Below are 26,247 nucleotides of genomic sequence, written 5' to 3' on the forward strand. Positions count from 1 at the left end.
TAACAACATAAGATCTAATAAGCAAAAAGTAACACTTTTGTTACGAACGTAACACCTCTGGCTAGAGGCGGGAAAATGATGCGCTGTGAAAAAAAGTCGCGCTAATCAAAACTGGCACCGCATAGATTAAGGGTACGGTAGGTCGCAAATTTTTTTTCCGCGTTGATCAAAACTGCGGTATTCAAAACCATGCTAATCAAGGGATTGCTGTAGAGCAAATATTTTTTTACTACAGACCTTTGCAGAAGTACTGTTTCAAAATATCATTTTATAACATTTTTCAAGGAATTTTTAGAGCTAGTAGATGTATGGTTTCTTAACTTCCTTTATGCTACATAGGTAGATAGGAAGAATGTTGAAGTTTACTATACTATTTAAGTTTTGCAATATTTCAAATTTCAATTAGTTTTGCTGACATAACATTTTTATGCCATGGCATAGGACTGACCCAATTTACCCTGCCAGTCCCTTATTATCCGGTTTGAAGGTATTAAGAAATATGTCAATAATAATGCTGGAATTTTCCCTATCTCACTATGGCTATTGTCTAATTTCTTTTGTAAAAATTGTGAAATGCAAATATTCCCTAAGATTTTCAAAATTACCTGTAAAATAATTGGTTCCACTTGTAATTTTTGGATAATAATATTTTCTGGGAATTAAATATTAGATAATAATAGGTATTTTAGATTGATTATTTGTCCATATTCATTTCCTCACTTAAATTTATGAGTAAACACTTTTGGTAACCATTTTATAACTATCCACTCAATGTATGTGTGACTATTTCCACAGAAAGGTATCAATAATGAGCCTCCTTGCTAGGCAAAGTTGTAACCTATTACAAAATAAGGCCCTTTCCAAATTTATCTGTTTTTTCCATGGTTCTCAGTGTTTTTCCCAAGAAAATGTACATAAAAACAAAAAACCCTGTTCTCAAACAACTAGAAAAGATAAAAAAGTCCCTCCATCATCAAAATATCAACAGACAGTTTTTCTGCCTTCCACTAAGTTGCCATTGAGGGTCAAGGACATCTTAGAACATGAACTTCAAATACAGAAGGTATGCCCCTAATATATTTTGACATAGGTATTGTGTCTTTGACTAAAAAATTATATCAATGAAATATGTTAACTGAACTGTAGGGTAAAAATAAATTGGATAACTCTAGTGAATTCGTTTATTTATAATCAACAATTCTTCATTGAACATCTGTTAATTCTTTGAAATTGGTAATGGCAATTTATTAGAGTTTTTGATATTTTTTAGTATTTTCATACCTGTCATTTGATACTACTTATTTCTGAATTTTTTGATATGCACAGGAGTTTGAGTGGAATAAACAGTATGAGAGGCAGTATATGCAGACAGAGAGGAGAGCAGAATTTGTTCTCCATGATGGTCCTCCTTATGCTAATGGCAGCCTACATATTGGCCATGCTCTCAACAAGGTAACATCCTGATGAATGTATAATTATCCATTTCACTTTGATTAATTTTCATCTTTTGAAAATATGCTTTTCAAGTTTGCTTAAGTAATAAAATTTTATGAATCAATGAAGGTTCAAACTATCTAAGAAATACCTAGCTCAAATTCAATTTTTTTGGGGTTATTAGAGTAACTAGTACAAGATATTTTAACTGGTCAATACTTTTCACTCATACTCTCAATGGCCCAATAGCCCAAAGGCCATTGAAAGTTGAACTCTTAGTTATTTGCTATCAAGTTGAACTTGAAACATTCATTTCTCACCATTAGAATAAGCTATCATTAGAAAATATTGTCAAGGAGAAAGAAAAAAGTTATTTAAGTGGTAATTTTAATGTGAAACTTATTTGCAAAATGATAATGTATTTTCTCTAATTAAATTTTTTTCGTGCTATTGTAATGAAAATCATGTTCATTGACAGGTCTCTGTATTAGAAATTATCTTGGTATTTTCAAATTTGAATGTAGTTAAATTTTTGCACTCAACAATGTACACTATTTTTTATACTATTAATAATCAACAGATTTTGAAAGACATAACGGTTCGCCAGAAATTGATAGAAGGATTCAAGGTGCATTACAAGCCTGGCTGGGACTGTCATGGCCTGCCCATTGAATTGCAAGCCATGAAAATGGGATCTTCACCAGGAGCTGGTGTGAAGAGCCTCTCACCTTTGGAGCTTCGTAAAATATGTAAGTTGCATTTTTCAAATTGAAGTGATATTGTTTATTGTTTTGTCATGTTTCTAGGATTGGTTTCCTATAGCAAAATTTGAGGAGTGTCTTGAACAGCAAAGGATAAATCTACATTGCTATATAATTATGATTAAAATGAGCGAAAAGAAATGTATTTTTTTCAGGTTACTCAGCTTGTTGGATGTGGTTCTGCTTACTTGACAAATTGATTTAATTCTGGATTTTGATGTTTATTTTTATTAATTAAAAACCCCTAATTTTTAATAATTAAAAACCCATAATTTATTGTGCATGGAGTTCTAGAAGCAGAGGTGGAAATACCTAGGCATGAATAAATATCCCAAAATTTATATCTCTCATCAGTGTGGAATTCTAGAGGGATATTAAATTAATCAGTACACATAGCATATTGGAAAGCAGGACCTGAAAGGTTGGAAAGTCCAGGAACTTTCCACTTCCAGTCCATTTTATTATATACATTATACATATCCTATCACTTTTCAACTGTGATTGGTTTATGGGATTGTGATTTTAGCCCCTTCCAGCTTTCTAGCTGTGATTGGTTAAGTCATGAAAAGATCCGGTCAAATGACACGAGTTTAGATTCTATGAACAAGGCACGAAATGGAAAAGAATCGGCGACAGGCCACATCAGGCCTACACTTCAGAGCCGACATCACTATGTTATGTTATGTTATGTTATAACAGTTCATTGTCCTCTACTGTGCTTGAGGGTTAAAATGAGGATATTAACAAAGGTTCTGGCTCTAAAGTTGGTGGTTGAACTTTCTGTGTATTATTTAAATATGGAATTAGCTACGTTTCTTCAATTTACTTTATAATTAAATAATCAATTAGTTGTATGATATTGAATGAAGTTGAGGTTAGCTATGTAGTTTCCCTTCATATTTGCATACTATCTAATTTCATGTAATATAAAACTGTTTTAAACATGGTGACCAAATTTAATTAGTTCTTCAAGTTCTACTGTAATCTACTTTTTCAATATACATAATATTTTGAAATTTCCAGGAGTAAAATCCATCTTGGGCTTCCTGGCTTGGCCATCCATGCTTGTTCTGGCTTAAAAATTTAAATTTCAGCATATTTATCTGTCTGCCTACAAAAAATTAGAATAAAGGATTAAATAGCTGACTGCACTTGCATTACATTTGCTTGATATACTCCCCTTCAAATTAAAAACATCATTGCTTCTTGGTTTGTCCAATCAGCTGCTTTTGTTGTTGACCAATATTTTTTACAATGGGCTTGTGTAAGTTTTACTCCAACTTTAGAAAACAAACACCTACATGCTCAACCAACATCAAGTAATGAACTGCTTTGTTAGAATAAAATATAAGATATTCACTCCTCCATGAGATTACTGCTGTTATTATATACGTTTCAAATTTCATATGTACATAGGGAATGATTAATTAACTTGACATTTTTTTTCCTGACCCAGAACAGATTTTTATATTGGGTTCTACATTCAAGGATAATTTTTTAATGTGATCAACAAAAAGTGTGTGTGAAAATTATCTTGAATGCACGATATTGTATTTCAGAATATTTTCTTTTGTATGTGAATAAAAACCTTTTTACAGGTTAGTTGTATTTTCATCTTGCTGCCATGAATTTGTTCTTCTTGCAGCTCGCCAATTTGCCGAGTCTTGCGTCAAGGAGCAGAAGAAGACTTTTGAACGCTGGGGCGTTTTGGGTGACTGGAACAATGCTTACCTCACAGCCCAGCCCAGCTATGTTGCTCGGCAACTCAGGCTCTTTGACAGGCTCAAGAAGAAAGGCCTGATATTCCAGGTCAATAGAATGCTTTGATAGATTTAGATCAATGAGTGAGACTTTACATTTTGTATACCGGTAATGCCCAATTTGATAGGCCTGACATACCAGGTTACATATTAAAATTACACTAAAGGTACCAAAAATGGCCATTAATGGTATAAAAAATGTTCTGTATTTGTATTGAAATATTTTTTTTCTATTTGTAAAGATATGAAAAAATTTGTTTTATGTTGATGAAAATACTCTTATGTATTTGAATATATTTGGAAAAAAGCAACCATCTGAAATACTTGGAGATACTCACTGCTTTTAAGTAAATTTGTATTCAAGGATCTTAATTTATTTGTGATCAGCATTTATCATGTTTTAAAGGAGAAAGATCTTGGTACCATGAATGTTCCATTTTCTATTTTATGAATACACACTGTCAGAGGCTCAAACCCATTTTGCTTCTTACTTGTTATTGTGATTAGCATCTGCAAAAGGAAAACATTTGTTTTATTCATGAACATTTTTAAATATAGTCTAGATTAACCATACTTATTTGTGCATGAAATACGCAAAATATGCTAATTATTGACCAAGTTCTAGGCTGAGGCTAATGTGATTATAAGAAGCAAGCAAAAGAATGTTTCAGTTTTTTTCAGGCTCACATGCCGGTATTCTACTCGCCCTCCTCGCGGACGACGTTGGCAGAAGCAGAGCTTGTGTACAAGGATGATCACATCAGTCCAGACCTCACCTTAGCACTGCGCTGTGCAAGCTTTTCTACACGTCTTAAGGTATGAAAAATTGACTATTTAAAAATTTTAATTTTTTGCTGTAGTTTCCATGATTGAAGCATATTAGATAATAATTGCAGAATCTTCAGTAATTAATGTCATCTTTTTCAAATTCATGCTGGGATAAAAAAATCTGTTTGTTTATTTACATGCATTGATTTACTCGATTTACAAAATCATTTACTTGATTTACAAAAAGTAAATCATTTACTTGATTTACAGGAGACGCTATCGTCTCTGGGAGCCGACACTTTGCACTTGCCAGTTTTCACGACGACTCCCTGGACACTTCCTTTCAACCGCGCGGTGTGCTACAACCCCAAGCTGCCGTACTGCCTGGTCGCTCTCTCGCGCGGTGACAAGCGCGTCGTCGGTCTGTGGGCCAAGCAGCTTCTGCCGAGCATCGACACAACGGGCTGGCATTGGCAGCACCTTGCGGACATCAACAGTTCGTTTATAGTTTCAACAAGTCGTATCTAGTCTCAACAGTTCGTATCTAGTTGCAACAGTTCGTATTTAGTTGCAACAGTTCGTATCTAGTTGCAACAGTTCGTATCTAGTTTAAACAGGTCGTACCGGTATCTTTTTTCAACGTGTCGTATATCTAATGTCAAAAAGTCATAGGTTGCAATAAGTCGTATCTCGTTTCAACAGTTCGCATTCATGATTCAGTTCTGATATGATAATGATAATGGGCCAATGAATGATTTTTAATGGCGTCTTGCTCCTGCTGACCAGCAAAGAATTTGGTTGCATTGATTTATGGATATATTAATTTTGGATTAAAGTTCTCAATTACATTACCTTTCAATTAAATTGATTTCATCATTTCAATATTGATCAAAAAGCTAAGGACTCGTCACTAAAAGAGGTTGCGATGCAACTGGCATTCTGAAGAAAATTCGGATTGGCAACTACCGTAATTATGTTGTCGATTTGTCATCAAAATGTAATGCAAAGAAAGTTTTGATGGTGTGGAAGACCAAAAATTTACCGTTTGTTGTGCCAGAATTACAATAATGTATCAGTATGAATAATATCGGTGAATGCATATCAAGATATTTTTAATAATTTGATTATTCGTAGCGATTCTCTATAATATGGCACCATGAACCATTTCAGTAATATTTGAAAAATTGTTACCTCTGACACCGAGGAACGTTTTCACTTTTCAGTCTTTGCAACAATCTTTTGGTTACAGTTGAGGTGCTTGAGGCGGTACACTACCATCACCCTCACGATACTAGTCAGCTCTGACCCCCTGTTACCAAGTGACCAGCTACACTCTTTTGGTTACAGTTGAGGAGCTTGAGGCGATACACTACCATCACCCTCTCGATACTAGTCGGCTCTGCCCCCTGTTACCAAGTGACCAGCTACACTCTTTTGGTTACAGTTGAGGAGCTTGAGGCGGTACACTACCATCATCCTCTCGATACTAGTCAGCTCTGCCCTCTGTTACCAAGTGACCACGTAACCGCTGAGCGCGGGACCGGTCTTGTGCACACGGCGCCTGCGCACGGCCAAGAAGATTACCTGGTGGGGGTTGACCACGGCCTGCAGCTGGTGAGGACGAATTACATTTGCTTCTTGAGCAAATAACTCATGACAAGGCGAATATTTAATTCGTGACAGATCGACGCTTATAACGCATAATTATTTATTGTTATAAAAGCGTTATGCAAGTATAATTCTTCTGAAAATCGCCGGTCAGATGATTTTCAGAAGCCTCGACGCAACTAACTCTGGATTGTGACACAAATCCACTTTAATTAAATTAATGAGTGCTGTTATCGTCAGACCAGCGCTGTAGGCGACGATGGTTGCTACGAGGAAAGCCTGGGACCTCCGTTGGCTGGACTGTCGGTGCTGGAGGAGGGCAACGCTGCAGTACTCTCGTTGCTAGGTGAACCAATATGTTGAACTTGGAGCAAAATATCTTAGTCTAACCTACAGGATTTGTACACATTGCACTTGGATAATTCGATGTCTTTTGTTTGGTTTTGCTGTAGAAAAATAAGTGCTAGAGGTTTTATCGTGATAAATTCTCCCGTGTATTACTTGAGAGCATGATGATGAGAGCACATGGAAAACTTGCGCGCAGTGTCAGAGGGTTCTTACTTGGTGATTTTTTTTCATTTCCTTATGAGGTATTGAAGAATTAAGGCTTCGGTTTGGCATTAAGTTTAGAGTGTGAAAAATGTTTGCTGACTTGGAAAAGAAAACAAGCATAAAATTTATTTAATGTATAATTTTCCAGATGAAACTAGCAAAACAAACCAGGAAGCATTGGTGTTGCGCGCTGGCGAGATGCGTCACTCGTACCCATACGACTGGCGCACGGGCAAGCCTGTCATGATACGTGCCACTAAGCAGTGGTTCGTCAACACGCAGGCAGTGCGCGACGATGCTATGGTACGTCTCAAGTCCTGTGAGGGCAAAAATAATGTCAAACTTGAGCAGCTTATAAATTTCGTGGATCAATTTACGTAGTGAATTCAATTTTTTTTGCATCATATCATTGACTGTTGTTTCCATTTAGATAAAAAATTTTATCTATATAATGAATACTTATAACTCGCTATTTCAGAGTTGCCTCGAGGGAGTGAGAATTTTCCCCAATGATGGACAGGGGAAGAAGAATTTTGGCCAGCATCTGCAGCGGCGTCACTGGTGCATCTCCCGACAGCGCGTGTGGGGCGTGCCGCTGCCCGTCTTCTACGACGCTTGCACCGGAGACCTCATTGAGCACGAGTCAGGCTTGTAAAATTTATCTTTGAAAACACTTGAATTTAATTTGCATTTTGAAAAGGAAATGGGTATAATGTCAGATTTTTTTTAAATTAAGATTCATGAGGATGAAAAAATCTTGTGATTTGTTCAATCTTGAATAAATGCGGTAGGTACTGTCCCATAAAGCCTGCTCTTTTAGTTTAAATTGATCGATCGTTTAATTCTCTGAGATCTCTGCGGTAATGAGGTTTGTGAATCGTTATATTTTTTATAAGTAGAAGATATGAAGAATTGTTATGATATTTTCAGTGACATAGTCAAGCACGTAAGTGACATCATTGAACGCGAAGGCAGCGACGCCTGGTGGAGGCTAAGCGAGCGCGAGCTGCTGCCGCCCGTGCTCGTTCAGAGCTACGACGCCCGGGGAGAAACCCTGCCTGTCAAAGTGCGTCTGCGTACGTGTAATTTGTTCTTTATGATTCTGTAAATTATGAGATGTGCTTTGTCAGTAAATAGCTGAGAATCGAATTGATTCGCATTAGTACAACTCCCCCTCTGAACCCAATTTTCTCAAAGGAATAAATACCTTATTGGATTTCGTAATAGTTTAAACATCGGCTAAATTTGACTCAGCTTACCACGCTATGCACAAGGAACCTAACTAATTCTTATGATACTTCTTTTTGAGGGTAATAAGTAGTTAGGCGAGTCACTCCAAAAAATCCCAAAACGTTTCCAAAATTAACTTTCGTCGGCATTTTGAGTAGATATAGGATCCCTAACTTTTAGTGTCGAATTTACTGCTTATTTATTAAGCAGAAACGTCATAAGAATGTTATGGAAGCAACAAATGAACTTACTCGTTCTTTTTCATCTATGGAAGGCGTGACAAATGATTATTTTGTTTGTTATACGCAATACAATTTTCTTATGCTTGCTGCAAGACGTTGCTAAAGCTCTGATGCTAAAAATAAGTTCCTATGATAATCAGTTCAATATGTCTTACATAGGTTATTTACTGACGTAAGTCGCATTGAAGGGCAGTGACATCCTGGATATTTGGATGGACAGCGGCGTTACATGGCTGGAGTTGGGAGGCCGGACTGCGGACCTCGTCATCGAGGGCTTGGATCAGTACAGAGGCTGGTTCCAGTCCACGCTTGTCACGTCCGTGGCTGACAGGGGCACCGCTCCATTCAAGTGCGAATACAAATAAGTCTAGAAGAATATGCTGATATTGCATTCTCAGTTGAGACAGCAAAGGTGTTGATATAAATAACGAAGTAGATTTCTGACGACTATTTTATATTTCAATTATCTTTGATATATTTTTGCGAATGTTTTCGTCGACGCTCGCACATGTTAAAGTTTAACTACTTCACGTAAGTTTGAAAGTTTGCTAATGTATTATATTGTGTGCAGGAGAATACTGGTTCATGGTTTCACTGTGGATGAGCACGGCCGCAAGATGAGCAAGAGTGCCGGCAACGTGGTGGACCCTAAGACCATCACTGAGGGTAGCGCCGATATTAAGGGGCGTGGCACTGACCTACTCAGGTATGTCGATGATGGGTAATTCCTCCTTAGGTATGATGGTGATGGCTAATTTCTCCCCAAGTAATTACAAGGTTATTGCAAGCTTTTATCATATTATTAATTACTTATTGTTACAAGGTGACGATTAATTACTCCTCAGGTATGATGGTGACGAGTTATTACTCCTCAGGAATGTTGGCGATGAGTAATTACCGAAATTGGGTGATAAATTTGTTGCATTTCACACACATCTAATGAGTTCTGGTGCTTATTCACTGAACATTTGCTGAACTATTTATAATTTGATTTTCTGTTGGTATGACTACCTGAAGTTTAACAATCGAGAAGCTTCTTCGTTCTATCAGTGGAACCAATCATAATGGCCAGAAATGGCGATTATTTTACAGATGGTGGGTGTGCAGAACTGGAACTCTTCACAAAACTCCCACCTGCGGAGAGAACATTCTTGCTTCGTATAACGAAGAAGTTCAGCGGCTGCGATCCATAATGAGGTACAGATATCCAGTTTGCGTTCAAAATCTGTCTTGTATATGTGTTGTTGAACCTATTCGTATGTACCATATCTTTGATTTGGAGAGTAAATAATTTATCAAATCCATAGTCGACATTCTTTTCATTTTATTTCTCACCGTTAAATGTGATAAATTTTATTGTTGTTGAAAAATTGCCAAAAACTACAAGAGGGTTCTCAGCGTATATAGTTACAAATATAGAAGTGAAAAATTTCATTATCAACCTTCCGATATCACTATATCTATTTAATTTAATAATATTCTTGTCACTGCAGGTTCATGTTGGGATGTCTTTCCGACTACGACCCTGCAAAGGACGCGCCCAACTTCTCAGATTTATCCATGACCGATCGCTTCGCTCTTCATCGGCTCTTTGCTTATGACCAGAATGTGCGTTTTTTAATTTTAGTGCTGATTTGTTTCTAATGTAAAAACTACTTATTCATCCATATAGTCAAATTTTGGAATTTTTACGAGACTAGTGTACAAAATTTTTATTGTTCGGATTATATCAAAACAAATTTACAATTATCATTTGTACAGAATTGGTTGTGATAACCATTGAAGCCGTATTTTGCCGTACAATACCATTCTGATCTATCAGAAACAAAGTTAATGCGATCATATTTGTTAATAACTTATTGTTAGCGCATTTTCTCATTTATGGAAAAAATGCCCTATTGTGCTCGTCATGTCTGTCCGTCCGTGACTTCACACGTTTTCGTCGACGAGAAAATGCGCTCTTTGTCACTCGACGCAGTGAAGTACTGAGTTATATATTTTCATATTTTTTATTTTTAATGTTTTTTTATATCATTTTCAGCTCTGTACATTGCGAATACTTTTCAGGCATGGATTAACTACGAGCTACTACAATATCACAACGTTGCTCGAGAAACGGTCAACTTCATCACCACTCAACTTTCTCAACTTTATTTCCCGTCTATAAAACATCGGTTCGTTAATTTTTTATATTTTACGATGCTTCGCTAACCGTTTGATTTAACCGTAAATTTCGAAAGATTATTCGCGATTAGGATCTTCTGGAACTAGAATGCAGGTTCGGTTATGAAATATTCCAGATATAACGGAGGAATACCGGTATTTCAGTTGAATAATACTATTAATTACAATGTGTAAAGACTTATTCCATTTCACCTCTGTGAATTCGGCGTGCTCTATTTTTAACCTTTCACATTAGAATTATGTAGTATCGAATCATGTCGCTAAATAGGTTAATACTCAACAGTTCTACGTTAATAGGGTAGTATTTTTTCCTATTTTAAAGATAATAATAGCTTGTTTTTCCAGAATGTATGGCAGTATTTGCGACAATGTCGAATGGCACCGTGCCCATTTTATTTTCAAGGTAATAATAGATTGTTTTTTCCAGGCTGTACTGCAGTCCTCGCAACAGTTTGGAGCGACGCAGCGCGCAGCACGTATTGCACTGCGTGTTGCAGTGTCTTCTGCTCACGATGACTCCCATCGTACCGCACCTTACACACGACGTTGCTAGGCATTTAACTCCAGGTATAACATTGTTACTATCTTACATGAGAGGTCTTGCTCTTTTTTGTTTGTGTTGCTTTTGGGGCATCTTGTGTTGCTTTTGGGGCATCGGTGAATTTACTACTGAACATAGTGTATTAAATGCATAGTTGTTTGAATTTATCAAACACTTCATTAATACTACTAAGACATTCTATGCTAAATGATACGGATGATTTTATTCGTGTGCATGATTTCAACTTTCATAAAATCATTTTCGAAGAGGATTTCAGTTTGAGCTTGAGACAAAACCTTCCCCAACCGAGAATGAGAACTCTTATGATTGTTATCCAAGACACAAACTTGTTATCTACTACGAGTAGTTATGCGATGTGTACTTTATGTTGGACATTAGGGGACAAACTTTTCATTCGTGATCAGTCAGCCGCTTATACTGATTAGCCATTCGTCTGCTCAAAAAAAGTGCAATCTGATATGCATTTAAAGGATGATAACATGATACATGATATTTAAATACGTAGGTACATGATATGTTTAAATAGCATGATATGTTAAAATATGTTACATGATATGTTTAAAAAATATAATACATGATTTAAATACATGATGATACATGATATTTAAAAGATGATACATGAGCTATAAATTTTTTTTATTGTATTTAGAATAATGCGTCTGGTTTCTTGCGTTTTCTCACTCAGCCGTTTAATTATCGTTTTTTCATCAACAGGAGAGTCCCCTCAACTGAAAATAAGATCCCCTCTGCCGCTGGAATACCATGACCCCCACCTGGAAGAACTCCTGGCGCCGTGTCTGCGTGTCAGGGAGCAGCTCTTCAGTCTGCACGCTCTCAGCGGCCTCGCTTTCCGCACCACCAAACTTGATCTTACTTTATCCGCCGATTCTCCAGCCTATGAAGCACTCACCGTGAGTAACAAATTCGTTCGCATATGAATATTTTCATAAGGTTCTTCGTTAATTAGTTTCTTAAGAGACAGCCAAACACGATGATTTTTATTTCTATAAAAATGGTTTAATTTTTTCTTGGTTGAATGCGCTCCAAATAATTGAGTTATTTTGCATACTTAACCAAAATTAGTACACTGGAAATAATAAATTAAAATCACGGCTTACATGTTGTGCACGGATTTGTTCGGAAACTGGTTTGCCAACTGTCAGTTTTAAAAAGTATGGCTCAAACTTGTTCATACATATACTCCATTTATAAATTCAGATCCGCTGCGAATTATGTACAACACGGTATAAATTTATTCCCGTTTGCAGAAACTACAGAGCGAGAGCTACTCAGACTCGTCCATATTGTGCGACATTCTTCAAGTAGCGAGCGTCACCATCATCCGTCAATCAACAGGCGAGTTAACGCGTTCCTCAATCAGTTACTATGAATTAAGTATTTGTAAAGTTAGTGTACAATGTCCAGCATTATCGTACTATTATGCAATTGTTATACAATTTATATGCAAGCTTCAGGCATCAGTACTACAGTACATAAAATTAATGTACTAAGGCTATTCGCAACGGTTCAAGATTGGTACGAAATATTTAGTCTGCTTTCATCGTGCAATCATACGTGTCAGAAAATATTGAATAAGACTAGTCGTTACCTCGTAATGACAATTGTGACTGCAAACTATTGAACGAATATTTGTGAAATCTAATGAAGAGAGACCTGAATTTTTTTATATATTTTCAGATAATTTAACTGGGAAGGAGGACGAAGTGTCTCTATCGATATCGGAAAGCCCGTTACAGTCGTGTTTGCGATGCCGGAAGGTGCGCGCCGCACTCGGCAGCGAGCTGTGCCGAGAGTGCGATCTCTACATCCACAACCACTGCAGTGAAACGCCCGCCGAGTTATAAGGTAGCCGATACAATAGAATGCATTATTAGAATAACGCGCAACTATGTGCTGACAGGGCAATAAGTTAATTCATAAAATGTATGATACATATATTTGGAAACTTAAATCGTTTGTAATTACATAACAAAAAAGAAACGATTGCATTTGTTAGTAAATGTAAAAACAGCAGTGAAAAATCAAATTTTACACACGTTTTATGTACACTCCATCTTTGGTTCAGATAGCTTATAGAAGTTATTATTAGCGCTGGACATCATTGTATAGAACTGTAAAATTATACAAGTTCATATTGAAAACTATACGAATGTTTTCCTTTCGACCCTCATAGACCTCTAGTAAAATAATGAATGGATGGATGGACTAGCATGGCAGGAATGACTGGGTAGGTGACGCGTACATGATTGAAATGCAAATTTTCGAGCTTCAATCCACAATTCTAATCTACCTAAAAGATAGCTTAAATCATTTTTGAAATGCTAGGTTGAAAAATCAGTTTGAATAACGAACGTTGCATCGTCTTTCAGTTTAACTTTAATCGCTTAGCCGCACGTGTCACAAAAGATAGGGCCAGTCGTACGAAAGATTTCAATTTTCAAAAATTGAAAAGATTACATATAGGTAATATTTTATGAATCTATTTATTACGAATAATGTTTGTAAGTTGTCACTGCACCACCTAAATGTGCAAGCCTAGATCCAAGTTGATCCTTACGTCTCACTAAAACTATTTTTAGTTTAAGTCATGTTGCAATTTATTATACAATTATAGATCTGATTATATATTTAACAAATTAAATGAATTCGTGGAATAATTTATACGAGTACGTTGCCCACTATATTGCTGCTGGACTTTTATTCTTCTTCTTCTTCGCACTTGTCCAACTCATCGCACGACTTTGCTCTGTACCCGCTGCAAGAAATAATTAAGCCATTATTTTATAACAAGTTACAATTACTTAGCTCGGAAATGTATTTCTAATGGATTATTTCAAACGTATAGATTGGCTGTCACATATAATGCCAAAGACGATAGTTATAAATCATTTCACATTTTTCAAAGGTGCGAGTAAGACTTGGCGCTGTCTCATTGCAATTTTTTTTCACTACTATAATTTGGTTTAAATTTATATGCTAGATATAATAATTAAACTGACAAAAAATTATATGACGGCATTGTCATAATTTTTAAGCCAATGTTTCGAAGCGGTGTGGTAGTAAATTTTACTAGTTAGTATTATGCCTCAAGAACTTGATATAAATAATAATTTCGATATTTTTTTTCCATCTACCCATAAGAGTCCCCCTCCTCGCGACTTGCCTGCGAGTATTGGACGGAACCCTCCGGGCAACGTGTAGCAGAACCTGACCGCTCCTGATGCACTTGAACATCCCGATGGCCTCACCATGACTCGCCCCTGCCACGCTCGCACCGTTGATGGCCAGGATCTCGTCTCCTGTGATAACAAATATTATTATTAGTAAGAATATCTGCCTCGGATTATTATTCAACGCGCATTCGTTTATCCCAATTACATGGTTGTTACGTTAAATTAGTTACACAGTGTTCCATCTTTGATTAACGTGGAAAATTTATCCTGGTTAAAGTTTGTTAATCGGGACTTATCTGATGAAAATGTATCTAAAAAGCCTACAAAGATATTATGTAGGCTGAAAATGAACCTAAAAAGTCTGTAAACCCTACACTATTCGCTTCTAAGTGAATAAATGCATCTCTTCCATCTCCAAGAATTCACTTACCTTCTCGAAGCATGCCTTCTGCAGCAGCTTGTCCGTTGGGGAATATCGTTTTAACGAAGATGCCAATGTTGCCTTTAGGTGAATCCCGCCCTCCAACGATTGAAAAGCCCAACCCTTTCTTGCCAGCACCTTTCTCGAAGGCGACGGTGTGGAAGGAGAGAGAGAGCGACTTGGGGCGCCGTGGCAGCGTTGAAAGCGACACTGGGCGAACTCTCCGCGGAACCTGTTGCATTATAATTATTATTAATGACAACGAAATTGGAAGCAATATTAGCGAATGCTGTCAACTCGAGTGCGGTGGAAGCGTTCCATGGCTACTCTGTATGCAATTTAAATTGTACCATATTTCTTATTTGATGTAATACTTATGTCTGTCGTGGTGCGAAGCAAAGGATTTATTCTATTATATGGATCGTCAATGATTCTACAAAGTAAGGGCCAAACTAAAGCATATGGAGGTGCAGGTGCACAGCTGCTGGTAGCTCTACAGTCTTTGCGACGAGATCGTGCCAATAACATTACAATTAATAGACGACTACTCGTAATTTAATCTCCAGACAAGCCAAAGATTCAAGTCATTCTTGTTTGATTGATCACATGACACGAGATTATCGATTTGACTTAATAAGAAAAAAGCCGTTCATATTATGCTCATATGAGAATACTATTTTGGAAATTTATCGATTTGTAATGGCAACTAACGCATCGCTGATTGTGGCAGTCGGGCGATGCTCCATTTACAAAAATTCCGGAAGTCAGAGCAGCGCTCGGAAGGCTTTCCTCGTTTCCGTCGTTTGCTCTTGGGGATATAAGCAGCGGCGCAGCTGATGTAGACTGAGGAGATTCCTTAGATGTGCACATAAGTTGCGTCCCTGTGTAAAATAACGAGTATGAAATGAAATTAAACAAAATCTTACGTTAAACTTACAAAATATTTTAACATATTTTTTTTGTAATGAGCGCATTAGAATACTATTTGAATTTTCATTCTGGATGCTTAAACCATGTTTAAAATATGACGAAGTAGAATTAACAATCAGAAATCTCAACCGAATTGGAAAGAGGGGCACCAAATTAAAAAAAATTGTCGCGAACACAATAGAATAATTTGATTCTGACCATTGACCAATGCCGAGGAGTTAGTCCGAAACGCTGTACGTTCCGTAAATATTGAAGGTTTGCTTGAAATGTGCTCGGCGTGAATTCTCGCCGCACGCTGCGCGTCAATTTCTTCAGCGCAGCATTTTTTTAATTGAGAACACCTGAGAACGCCGTCCAGGTGTGATTGTGTTTTAATGACATTCGTAGGGGTTTGTCTGGATTGAAGGGAGATATCTTTAGTGTTTTTTCCATCGTAGGAAGCATAGTCTCTGTGCTGTAAGCGACCGGGCTGCCTCACCAACGTAGCTTCAGGAGCCGAACTGATTTGAACATCACGCATTGACGTGCACTCGTTCACGAGACTTGCAGGGGATGAGCACGAAGGTATCCTAGCTACAACTACGTCCACTTCCAGCGCAGGGCTGGCTAATAATTTTCTTGCCTCCATCAGCCCCATGCTGCGAAGTCGCGTTCCTCCAACATTAATTATTTCGTCGTTGACTCGAAGACGACCGTCTCTGCGGCACGATTTTGAAAACCAATGATTAAAATTTGCTGGTTCGCTTATTAACACTTATCCGTCGCTGACAAGACAATGTGAAACGTAACTTCTTACGAACTTCCAGTTTAAAAGTGTTGACCAAAATATCGAATAAGAGTTCAAAGATTTGTTTCCTAAAAAATTAAGAATTATGCTAAGAATCGTGAAAAAACATCTAAAACATGATGCAAAACTATTGACAGAATTTCAAGAAGATTATCTAAAGGTCATAATTTATTGATCGCAAAATTCAAGATGATTTTGAAAACAAAAAATTCGTTGACTTTGAAAACAAAGGCACGAAACATATTACGTCAGGTATATGTACAATGGGTTAGATCAATCGCTAGGTCCTGATGTAATTATTAGCGTCCGTACCTGTCGGTGAGACCACCGGGTTTGATAATGTGTATAAAGTAGCCTTCGTTTCGGCGGCCAACGATCTGCAAGCCAAGGTCTTCCGTTGGGTGTTCCTTCACAAGACGAACTAGTCGAAAAGTTTTGCTCGCCAGCGCCGACTGAAATAGAAAATTTTCCAGTGTATGAGCTTAGTATATACTAGCACAATATCAGCGAGAATATCCCTGCGAAACTACGTACAGATGGTTTATTACTGATTATGGCTCATAGCAAAATTCGTTGTGTACTCTCGACTAAAGCTCGACACCTGGTGAAATATTTTTAAGCAGAAAGTGAGCCCATGTGAGACCTCAAAAATATTTTTATCAATAATAGTAATTTAATGTACGTAGTCAAAAAAATACACAGAATATTTGATGGCTAGTTTATACCTATCCATACAAAAACATGATGATATAACGTTTTCTCGTTACAATAATATTATAGGTAAGCGTGTGTCACTCATAATATATTCATGGATTTTCAGGAGCTCATTTTACTAATTTGAACGATTTTCGAAGGTTATTATATAAAGATTTATTTATCTACACTTATTGGGAAGTAATCTGTCCATTGCAAGATATAATTCTGAATTACAAGATGAAATTTTAAGATGATTAGGCACTTTTTTGCTAATTATTTCCAGCGATATAATAAATTGGGAAGTTAAGCTAGCTGGACACTATTGTCGCGGCAACAACACTCACGTGCGTCAGCTGCGACACCCTCGGCAAACTCGGAGCCCGTCTACGGTATCGATTGACGACTGCTGTTATTGAGCTCGAATTCACGTCATCTGCTTCGGCGTCTTTGAGTGATTTCTCTTCAGTGTTGCTGCTTTCTTGTCGCCACGACTCCGCTCGATCTAAAGACGACGAGCGGGAATGTGTAGTGACAGGTGTAGGAGAAACGTTAGGCGATAACTGCTTTGACTTAAGGCGAGGCATTTCCTCGCTAGCGTTGCGTGGCGGCAACACCGAGCTCAGTCGACTCGCTCGGTGTAATCTCGAGTCCAGGATATCGATATTGAGCGATGAACGTTTGGATAGAGCTTCTGCTGCCGGATAAACGGCTTCGTACATTGATTCTGGGGAGTGTTGTGAGGATCCGATCGTTCGAGGACGAGGCTTTGTTTGCATCGGTTGTCTCTTTCTGACGGGCAAGTGTGAATAGCTGTCGTCCTTGTTGAATTTCAATTGGTTACAGTGAGGACATTTATGGCAGTTTGCACTGCCCAGAGCAAGTAACTTTTCCTCGTCAGTCATAGGGATTTTTAAACTGGACTTTAGTTCAGCGGGACTTCTATTTATTTTGAAATCACCGCTGGAGGTGAAAACTGAGTCGTCGTCATCATAGCTTGGTTTAATGTAGATTGACGTAGCTGAGCGGGTCGCGTCGCCGTCTACCTTGACCGTCACCACATAATCGTTGTCGCCAAGAATATAGAACAATAGAAAACGTCCTATCTAATATTTACAGGGCTAACATTAGCGAACGTTGAGCCAATAGACTTCAGTATACAACAGTACCGACTGCATTCAAATTAGTTCACTGTCAGAACTCTCCCTTACAGAACTCCACGATGGAGACCTAATAACATAAGAGACTAATCACAATGTAGAACTGACGGCATAAATGGTAGTGGCGGCTTGCACGGCCATGGGCCCGTATTGTCGGTCCTCCTCCCTCGTGATGCCCTCCACCAGCAAGTCGCTGAGACGTGTGAACATCTCGTGACTTGCCTCGAGTCTGCGGGAAGATAGGGCGGTTAGGATTAGGGAGCAAATGGTACAGTGAATTACTTGGAAAGGATACGATACAACAGTGAGGATTATTTAGGGAGGAAATGGTACAGTGAGGATTATTTAGGGAGGAAATGGTACAGTGAGGATTATTTAGGAAGGATACGGTACAGTGAGGATTATTTATGAAGCAAATGGTACAGTGAGGATTATTTAGGAAGGATACGGTACAGTGAGGATTAATTATGCAGGAANTAACTTTTAGTGTCGAATTTACTGCTTATTTATTAAGCAGAAACGTCATAAGAATGTTACGGAAACAACAATTCAACTACTGCTTCTCGTTCATCTATGGAAGGCGTGGCAAATGATTATTTTGTTTGTTCTGAGCAATACCATTTTCTTGTGCTTGCTGCAAGACGTTGCTAAAGCTCTGATGCTAAAAATAAGTTCCTATGATTTCACTAGTCTGAGACTCTTAGAAAGTGTCTAGTAAGTGAGTTATCATTTAGCTACTCCAGTGTCCACTCTCAATCACTTATCACGGTGTCTCTTTCTCTTAGACTCTTCACTCTTATCTATTAATTTATTCTATTAGTCTATCACTCTGTGATGTCCGTCACGCTGCGTTACCCTTATAATCAGTTCAATATATCTTACATAGGTTATTTACTAACGTAAGTCGCATTGAAGGGCAGTGACATCCTGGATATTTGGATGGACAGCGGCGTAACGTGGCAGGAGTTAGGAGGCCGGACTGCAGACCTCGTCATTGAGGGTTTGGATCAGTACAGAGGCTGGTTCCAGTCCACGCTTGTTACGTCCGTGGCTGACAGGGGCACCGCTCCATTCAAGTGCGAATACAAATAATTCTAGACTATGCTGACATTGCATTCTCAGTTGAGATAGCCAAGTGGTTCATTTAAATAACTAAGTAGAATACTAGAAGTCTATTTTATATATAAAATATCTTTGATATATTTTTTGCAAACGTTTTCGTCGACGCTCGCACACCTTGAAGTTTAAATACTCAACGTACGTTTGGAAGTTTGCTTAATGTATTATATTATGTGCAGGAGAATACTGGTTCATGGTTTCCCTGTGGATGAGCACGGCCGCAAGATGAGCAAGAGTGCCGGCAACATGGTGGACCCTAAAACCATCATTGATGGTAGCGCCGATATTAAGATGCGTGGCACTGACCTCCTCAGGTATGTCGATGATGGCTAACTCCTCCTTAGGTATGATGGTGATGGCTAATTTCTCCTCTGGTATGATGGTGACGAGAAAGTACCTACTCCTCAGGTATGTTGGCGATGAGTAATTACCGAAATTGCGTGATAAATTTGTTGCATTTTGCTCACATCTAATGCTTATTCATAGAAAATTTGCTGAGCTATTTAAAATTTTGTTTTCTGCTGTTATGACTACCCGAAGTTTAACAATCAAGAAGCTTCTTCGTTCTATCAATGAAACCAATCATAATAGTCAGCTATGTTGATTATTATACAGATGGTGGGTGTGCAGAACTGGAACTCTTCACGAAAATCCCATCTGTGGAGAGAACATTCTTGCTACGTATAACGAAGAGGTTCGGCGGCTGTCATCCATAATGAGGTACAGATAACCAGTTTGCGTTCAAAATCTGTCTTGTATATGCGTTGTTGAACCTATTCGTATGTACCATATCTTTGATTTAGAGTAAATAATTTTTAGTCTAGTGGTTCTTAATAGAACTAAACCCTTAGGAATGTGTTAACTTACTATCGAGTTAATTTATTGGGCTTCTTGAGACTTCTGAAAAATTATCTATCACGGTCATAGTCGGACATTCTTTTCATTTTATTTCTCACCGTTAAATGCGATAAATTTTATTGTTGTTGTGGAAAAATTGCCAGAAACGACAAGAGGGTTCTCAGCGTATATAGTTACAAATATAGAAGTGAAAAATTTAATTATCAACCTTCCGATATCACTATATCTATTTAATATAATAATATTCTTATCACTGCAGGTTCATGTTGGGATGTCTCTCCGACTACGACCCTGCAAAGGACGCGCCCAACTTCTCAGATTTATACATGTTCGATCGCTTCGCTCTTCATCGGCTCTTTGCTTATGACCAGAATGTGCGTTTTTTAATTTTAGTGCTGATTTGTCTCTAATGTAAAAAACTACTTATTCATCCATATAGTCAAATCGTGGAATTTTTACGAGAGTTGTGTACAAAATTTTTATTGTTAGGATTATATCAAAACAAATGTACACTTATCATTTGTACAGAATTGGTTGTGATAACCATTGAAGCAGTATTTTGCAGTTGCAGTACAATCGCATTCTGACCTATCAGAAATAAAGTAAATGCGATAATATTTGTTAATAACTTATTTTTAGCGCATTTTCTCATTTATGGAAAAAATTCCCTATTGTGCTCGTCATGTCCGTCCGTCTGTCTGTCCGTCCGTGACTTCACGTTTTCGTCGACGAGAAAATGCGCTCTCTGTCACTCACTGCAGTGAGTACTGAGTTATAATTTTTCATATTTTTTATCTCATGTTTTTATTTTATTTTCAGCTCTGTACATTGCGAATACTTTTCAGGCATGGATTAACTACGAGCTACTACAATATCACAAGGTTGCTCGAGAAACGGTCTCCTTCATCACCACTCAACTTTCTAAACTTTATTTCCCGTCTATAAAACATCGGTTCGTTAATTTTTTATTTTACGATGCTTCGCTAACCGTTTGATTTAACCGTAAGTTTCAAAAGATTATTTGCAATTAGGATCTTCTGGAACGAGAATGCAGGTTCGGTTATGAGGTATTCCAGATACCGTATACTAGAGGAATACCGTTATATATGTTGCATAATAGTATAAATTGCATGTGTAAAGACTTATTCCATTTCACCTCTGTGAATTTGGCGTGCTCTATTTTTAACCTTTTAAATTAGAATTATGTAGTATCGAATCATGTCGCTATGTATGGCAGTATTTGCGACAATGTCGAATGGCACCGTGCCCATTTTATTTTCAAGGTAATAATAGATTGTTTTTTCCAGGCTGTACTGCCTTCCTCGCAACAGTTTGGAGCGACGCAGCGCGCAGCACGTATTGCACTGCGTGTTGCAGTGTCTTCTGCTCACGATGACTCCCATCGTACCGCACCTCACACACGAAGTTGCCAGGCATTTAACTCCAGGTATTACATTGTTTCTTTCTTACATGAGAGGTCTTGCTCTTTTTTGTTTGTGTTGCTTTTGGGGCATAGGCGAATTTACTACTGAACATAGTGTATTAATTGCATAGTTGTTTGAATTTATCAAACACTTCATTAATACTAGTAAGACATTCGATGCTAGATGATACGGATGATTTTATTCGTGTGCATGATTTCAACTTTCATAAAATCATTTTCGAAGAGGATTTCAGTTTGACCTTGAGACAAAACCTTCCCCAACCGAGAATGAGAACTCTTATGATCATTATCCAAGACACAAACTTGTTATCTACTACGAGTGGTTATGCGATGTTTACTTTATGCTGGACATTAGGGGACAAACTTTTCATTCGTGATCAGTCAGCCGCTTATACTGATTAGTCATTCGTCGGCTCAAAAAAGTGCAATCTGATATGCATTTATTTAAAGGATGATACATGATATTTTCGCGTGAGCCATACAATTTATTTTATTCAGAATAATGCGTCTAGTTTCTTGCGTTTTCTCACTCAGCCGTTTAATTATCGTGTTTTTCATCAACAGGAGAGTCGCCTCAACTGAAAATAAGATCCCCCCTGCCGCTGGAATACCATAACCCGCACCTGGAAGAACTCCTGGCGCCGTGTCTGCGTGTCAGAGAACAGCTCTTCAGTCTACAGGCTCTCAGCTACCCCGCCCTCACCACCACCAAACTTGATCTTACTTTATCCGCCGTTTCTCCAGCCTATGAAGCACTCACCGTGAGCAGTAAATTCGTTCGCATATGAATATTATCATATGATTTTTCGTTAATTAGTTACTTAAGAGTCAACCAAACACGATAATTTGTAGTTTCCTAAGATGGTTCAATTTTTTTTCTAGGCTGAATGCCCTCCAAATAATAGAGTTATTTGCATACTACTTAACCAAAATTAGGACACTGGATATAATAAATTCAAATCACAGCTTACATGTTGTGCACGGGATTTGTTTGGAAATTGGATTGCTACACCAACTGTCAGTTTTAAAAAGTATGGCTCATACTGATTCATACATGTACTCCATTTATAAATTCGGATCCGCTGCGAGTTACGTACAACACGGTATAAATTTATTTCCGTTTGCAGAAACTACAGAGCGAGAGTTACTCAGACTCGTCCATATTGTGCGACATTCTTCAAGTAGCGAGTGTCACCATCATCCTTCAATCAACAGGCGAGTTAACGTGTTCCTCAATCAGTTACTATGAATCAAGTATTTGTTAAGTTAGTGTGCAATGCCCAGCATTATCGTACTATTATGTAATTTTAATACAATTTATATGCAAGCTTCAGGCCTCAGCATGGAAAAGAAATGTGACAATTGTGACTGCAAACTAGTAAACGAATATTTGTGCAATCTAATGAAGAGACCTGAAGATTTTTTTATATATTTTCAGATAATTTAACAGAGCAAGACGACGAAGTGTCTCTTTCGATATCGGAAAGCCCGTTACAGTCGTGTTTGCGATGTCGGAAGGTGCGAGCCGCACTCGGCAGCGAGCTGTGCCGAGAGTGTCATCTATACATACAGAACCACTGCAGTGAAACGCCGGCCGAGTTATAAGGTAGATGATATAATTAAATTCATTAGTAAAATAACGCGCAACTATGTGCTGACAGGGCATTAAGTTAATTCATAAAATGTATGATACATATATTTGGAAACTTAAATCGTTTGTAATTACATAACAAAAAAACGATTGCATTTGTTAGTAAATGTAAAAACAGCAGTGAAAAATCAAATTTTGCACACGTTTTATGTACACTCCATCTTTGGTTCAGATAGCTTATAGAAGTTATCATTAGCGCTGGACATCATTGTATAGAACTGTAAAATTATACAAGTTTATCGTGAAAACTATACGAATGTTTTCTTTTCGACCCTCATAGACCTCTAGTAAAATAATGAATGGATGGACTAGCATGGCAGGAATGACTATGGGTAGGTGACGCGTACATGATTAAATTGCAAATTTTCAAGCTTCAATCCACAATTCTAATCTACCTAAAAGATAGCTTAAATCATTTTTTGAAATGCAAGGTTGAAAAATCAGTTTGAATAACGAACGTGGCATCGTCTTTCAGTTTAACTTTAATCGCTTAGCCGCACGTGTCACAAAAGATAGGGCCAGTCGTACGAAAGTTCAAAAATTGAAAAGATTACATATAATATTTTATGAATCTATTTATTACGAATAATGTCTGTAAGTTGTCACTGCACCACCTAAATGTGCAAGCCTAGATCCAAGTTGACCCTTACGTCTCACTAAAATTATTTTTAGTTTAAGATTTCGATATATTTTTTTCCATCTACCCATAAGAGTCCCCCTCCTCGCGACTTGCCTGCGGGTATTGGACAGGACCCTCCGGGCAACGTGTAGCAGAACCTGACCGCTCCTGATGCATTTGAACATCCCGATGACCTCACCATGACTCGCCCCTGCCACGCTCGCACCGTTGATAGCCAGGATCTCGTCTCCTATGATAACAAATAGGATTATTAATAAGAATATCTCGGATTATTATTCAACGCGCATTCGTTTATCCCAATTACATGGTTATTACGTTAAATTGGTTACACAGTGTTCCATCTTTAATTTATATGGAAAATGTATCCTGGTTAAAGTTTGTTAATCGGGACTTATCTGATGAAAATGTATCTAAAAAGCCTATAAAGATATTATGTAGGCTGAAAATGAACCTAAAAAGTCTGTAAACCCTACACTATTCGCTTCTAAGTAAATAAATTCATCTCTTCCATCTCCAAGACTTCACTTATCTTCTCGAAGCATGCCTTTTTCTGCAGCTTGTCCGTTGGGGAATATCGTTTTAACGAAAATGCCAGTGTTGCCTTTAGGAGAATCGCGCCCTCCCACGATTGAAAAGCCCAACCCTTTCTTGCCAGCACCTTCCTCGAAGGCGACGGTGTGGAAGGAGAGAGAGACGGCGCCGTGGCATCGTTGAAAGCGACACTGGGCGCACTGTCCGGAACCTGTTGCATTATAATTATTATTAATGACAACGAAATTGTAAGCAATATTAGCGAATGCTGTCAACTCGAGTGCGGTGGAAGCGATCCATGGCTACTCTGTATGCAATTTATAAATTGTACCATATTTCTTATTTGATGTAATACTACATGGAAATTAACAATCAGCAAGACGTCCATACTTCGCAACTCGTTTAGCATCGACTGTTCGTTTCGCAAACGAAGCTTTTTTCACATCGTGTTTCTCTAATTTTGGTTAACAAAAAGACCACGAAACGGCCCTGAATCTTGCAGCTGGATACCATCATGCAGAATAAGGAATGTACGTATGTTGCGGACAAAATCCGCCTTTCATATTTTCAGACATTTTTGCACCTACAACGTAGACTGCAAGATATATTACATTCATGCTATAGTAACGATGCAGTTGGTAATTTGAATGAACAGAATTCTACACTCGTTTTTCATGAGCGTACGTTTTAAAGCGTAAAACTTTAGAAGAAAATCAACAATCCGAGCCATGGACAAAAGTAGACCGATTTGTTGCTAGATAAAATACATAATCATCTCATTCATAAATCGCTACTTAGCCCTGGCGCGACACGCCGAAAAAAAAAAATATTCCCCAGTTACTGAAGAAATCAAAGAAGTTCGTAAGAACTGCAGTGCTAAGACATGAAGAAAACGGCTACAAGGCTTATGATTTCTACAACTCTTGCCCAGCCCAGCTCTATGACACATAGGAAAACGCTTCTGAACAAGAGCGATTCTCAAACGCATTGTACCTCCCATAAACGATACTCGAATGTAAAAAAATGAGCAAAAATGTAAAAAAAAAGGTAGCATTAAACTCAAGAGATGGCGTTTGGTGACTAGGCTATAGCTTCCATATCACAAAAACCTTGGGATGAAGAGCTGCCCGTTCCGTATAGATAATCCTTTTTGCAAGAGTTAAGTATAGGTACTTGAATACGAGCAGTAGATATTTTACATGGTAATACTTACCTCATCTAAAAAATTTACAAGGGATATTTTTCTGTCATATATATACTATCATGTGCATCATAAATATTTTAAGCAGCTCATCAATATTTACAGATTTATGGGTTGGTGAAGTATCAATATTCGTCTAAAATTGAAAATATATGGAAATGAAGGCACATGACCTTTTTGGAACGGGTAAAGTATTGGAACACTGCTTGCCGGCCGCTCGGAGAAGAAAGGCAACCACTGTAGTGTATGGTGCAAGGGTTGTTGGTGTCGTTGCATTTTATTTCAATTTTTTCATGTGCATAGGAAGTGAGAGTTTAAATAACCTTGTAAGGTAATTATAAAATAGTTTATATGACCTGGTAAGGTTATTTCATCATTGTGAGTTGGATAAACGAAAATTATCTATTATTCTTTCCGGTAGCTAATATGGCTGCTTATATAGTACAGCGGGCCATAGTGGGATTCGCAACCGTTGCAAGTCGTGACGCGTGGTGGTCTAATAATGGTGGCGATCATG

The 26,247-nt window shown here is 37.8% G+C and overlaps 2 protein-coding genes across 4 annotated transcripts; one reads left to right on the top strand and one right to left on the bottom strand.

Moving 5' to 3' along the window:
* Positions 1-791: 791 nt before the first annotated feature.
* On the top strand, positions 792-24,510 carry LOC108671846 (isoleucine--tRNA ligase, mitochondrial). 2 transcript variants are annotated; one of them, XM_018159441.2, is made up of 21 exons: positions 792-1,063; positions 1,327-1,452; positions 2,015-2,183; positions 3,841-4,004; positions 4,637-4,771; positions 4,994-5,219; positions 6,168-6,337; positions 6,572-6,677; positions 7,032-7,186; positions 7,362-7,525; positions 7,814-7,949; positions 8,544-8,704; positions 8,927-9,061; positions 9,448-9,552; positions 9,849-9,963; positions 10,423-10,529; positions 10,967-11,106; positions 11,816-12,012; positions 12,370-12,457; positions 12,800-12,967; positions 24,070-24,510. In XM_018159441.2, exons 1-20 carry the CDS (start codon positions 809-811, stop codon positions 12,964-12,966), a joined length of 3,021 nt encoding a protein of 1,006 aa, XP_018014930.1. In that variant the 5' UTR covers positions 792-808; the 3' UTR covers position 12,967; positions 24,070-24,510. The 2 variants fall into 2 exon arrangements, with proteins under 2 accessions (XP_018014930.1, XP_047736667.1); XM_047880711.1 differs by lacking the exons at positions 8,544-8,704; positions 8,927-9,061; positions 9,448-9,552; ... (4 more) ...; positions 12,370-12,457; positions 12,800-12,967 and adding exons at positions 19,202-19,362; positions 19,585-19,719; positions 20,021-20,125; ... (4 more) ...; positions 22,835-22,922; positions 23,146-23,313.
* On the bottom strand, positions 13,594-18,519 carry LOC108671842 (inaD-like protein). Of its 2 annotated transcripts, XM_047880713.1 has the most exons (6): positions 17,474-18,519; positions 15,845-16,344; positions 15,428-15,597; positions 14,726-14,948; positions 14,286-14,421; positions 13,594-13,877 (listed from the first exon to the last, which is right to left on the bottom strand). In XM_047880713.1, the coding sequence occupies exons 2-6, from the start codon at positions 16,281-16,283 to the stop codon at positions 13,820-13,822; spliced, it is 1,026 nt and encodes a 341-aa protein (XP_047736669.1). In that variant the 5' UTR covers positions 16,284-16,344; positions 17,474-18,519; the 3' UTR covers positions 13,594-13,819. The 2 variants fall into 2 exon arrangements, with proteins under 2 accessions (XP_047736669.1, XP_047736668.1); XM_047880712.1 differs by lacking the exon at positions 13,594-13,877 and having other exon boundaries at positions 14,182-14,421.
* Positions 24,511-26,247: the final 1,737 nt, after the last annotated feature.

Source organism: Hyalella azteca, unplaced genomic scaffold (assembly GCF_000764305.2).
Source record: "Hyalella azteca isolate HAZT.00-mixed unplaced genomic scaffold, Hazt_2.0.2 contig5989, whole genome shotgun sequence".
Classification (NCBI taxonomy): domain Eukaryota; kingdom Metazoa; phylum Arthropoda; class Malacostraca; order Amphipoda; family Hyalellidae; genus Hyalella; species Hyalella azteca.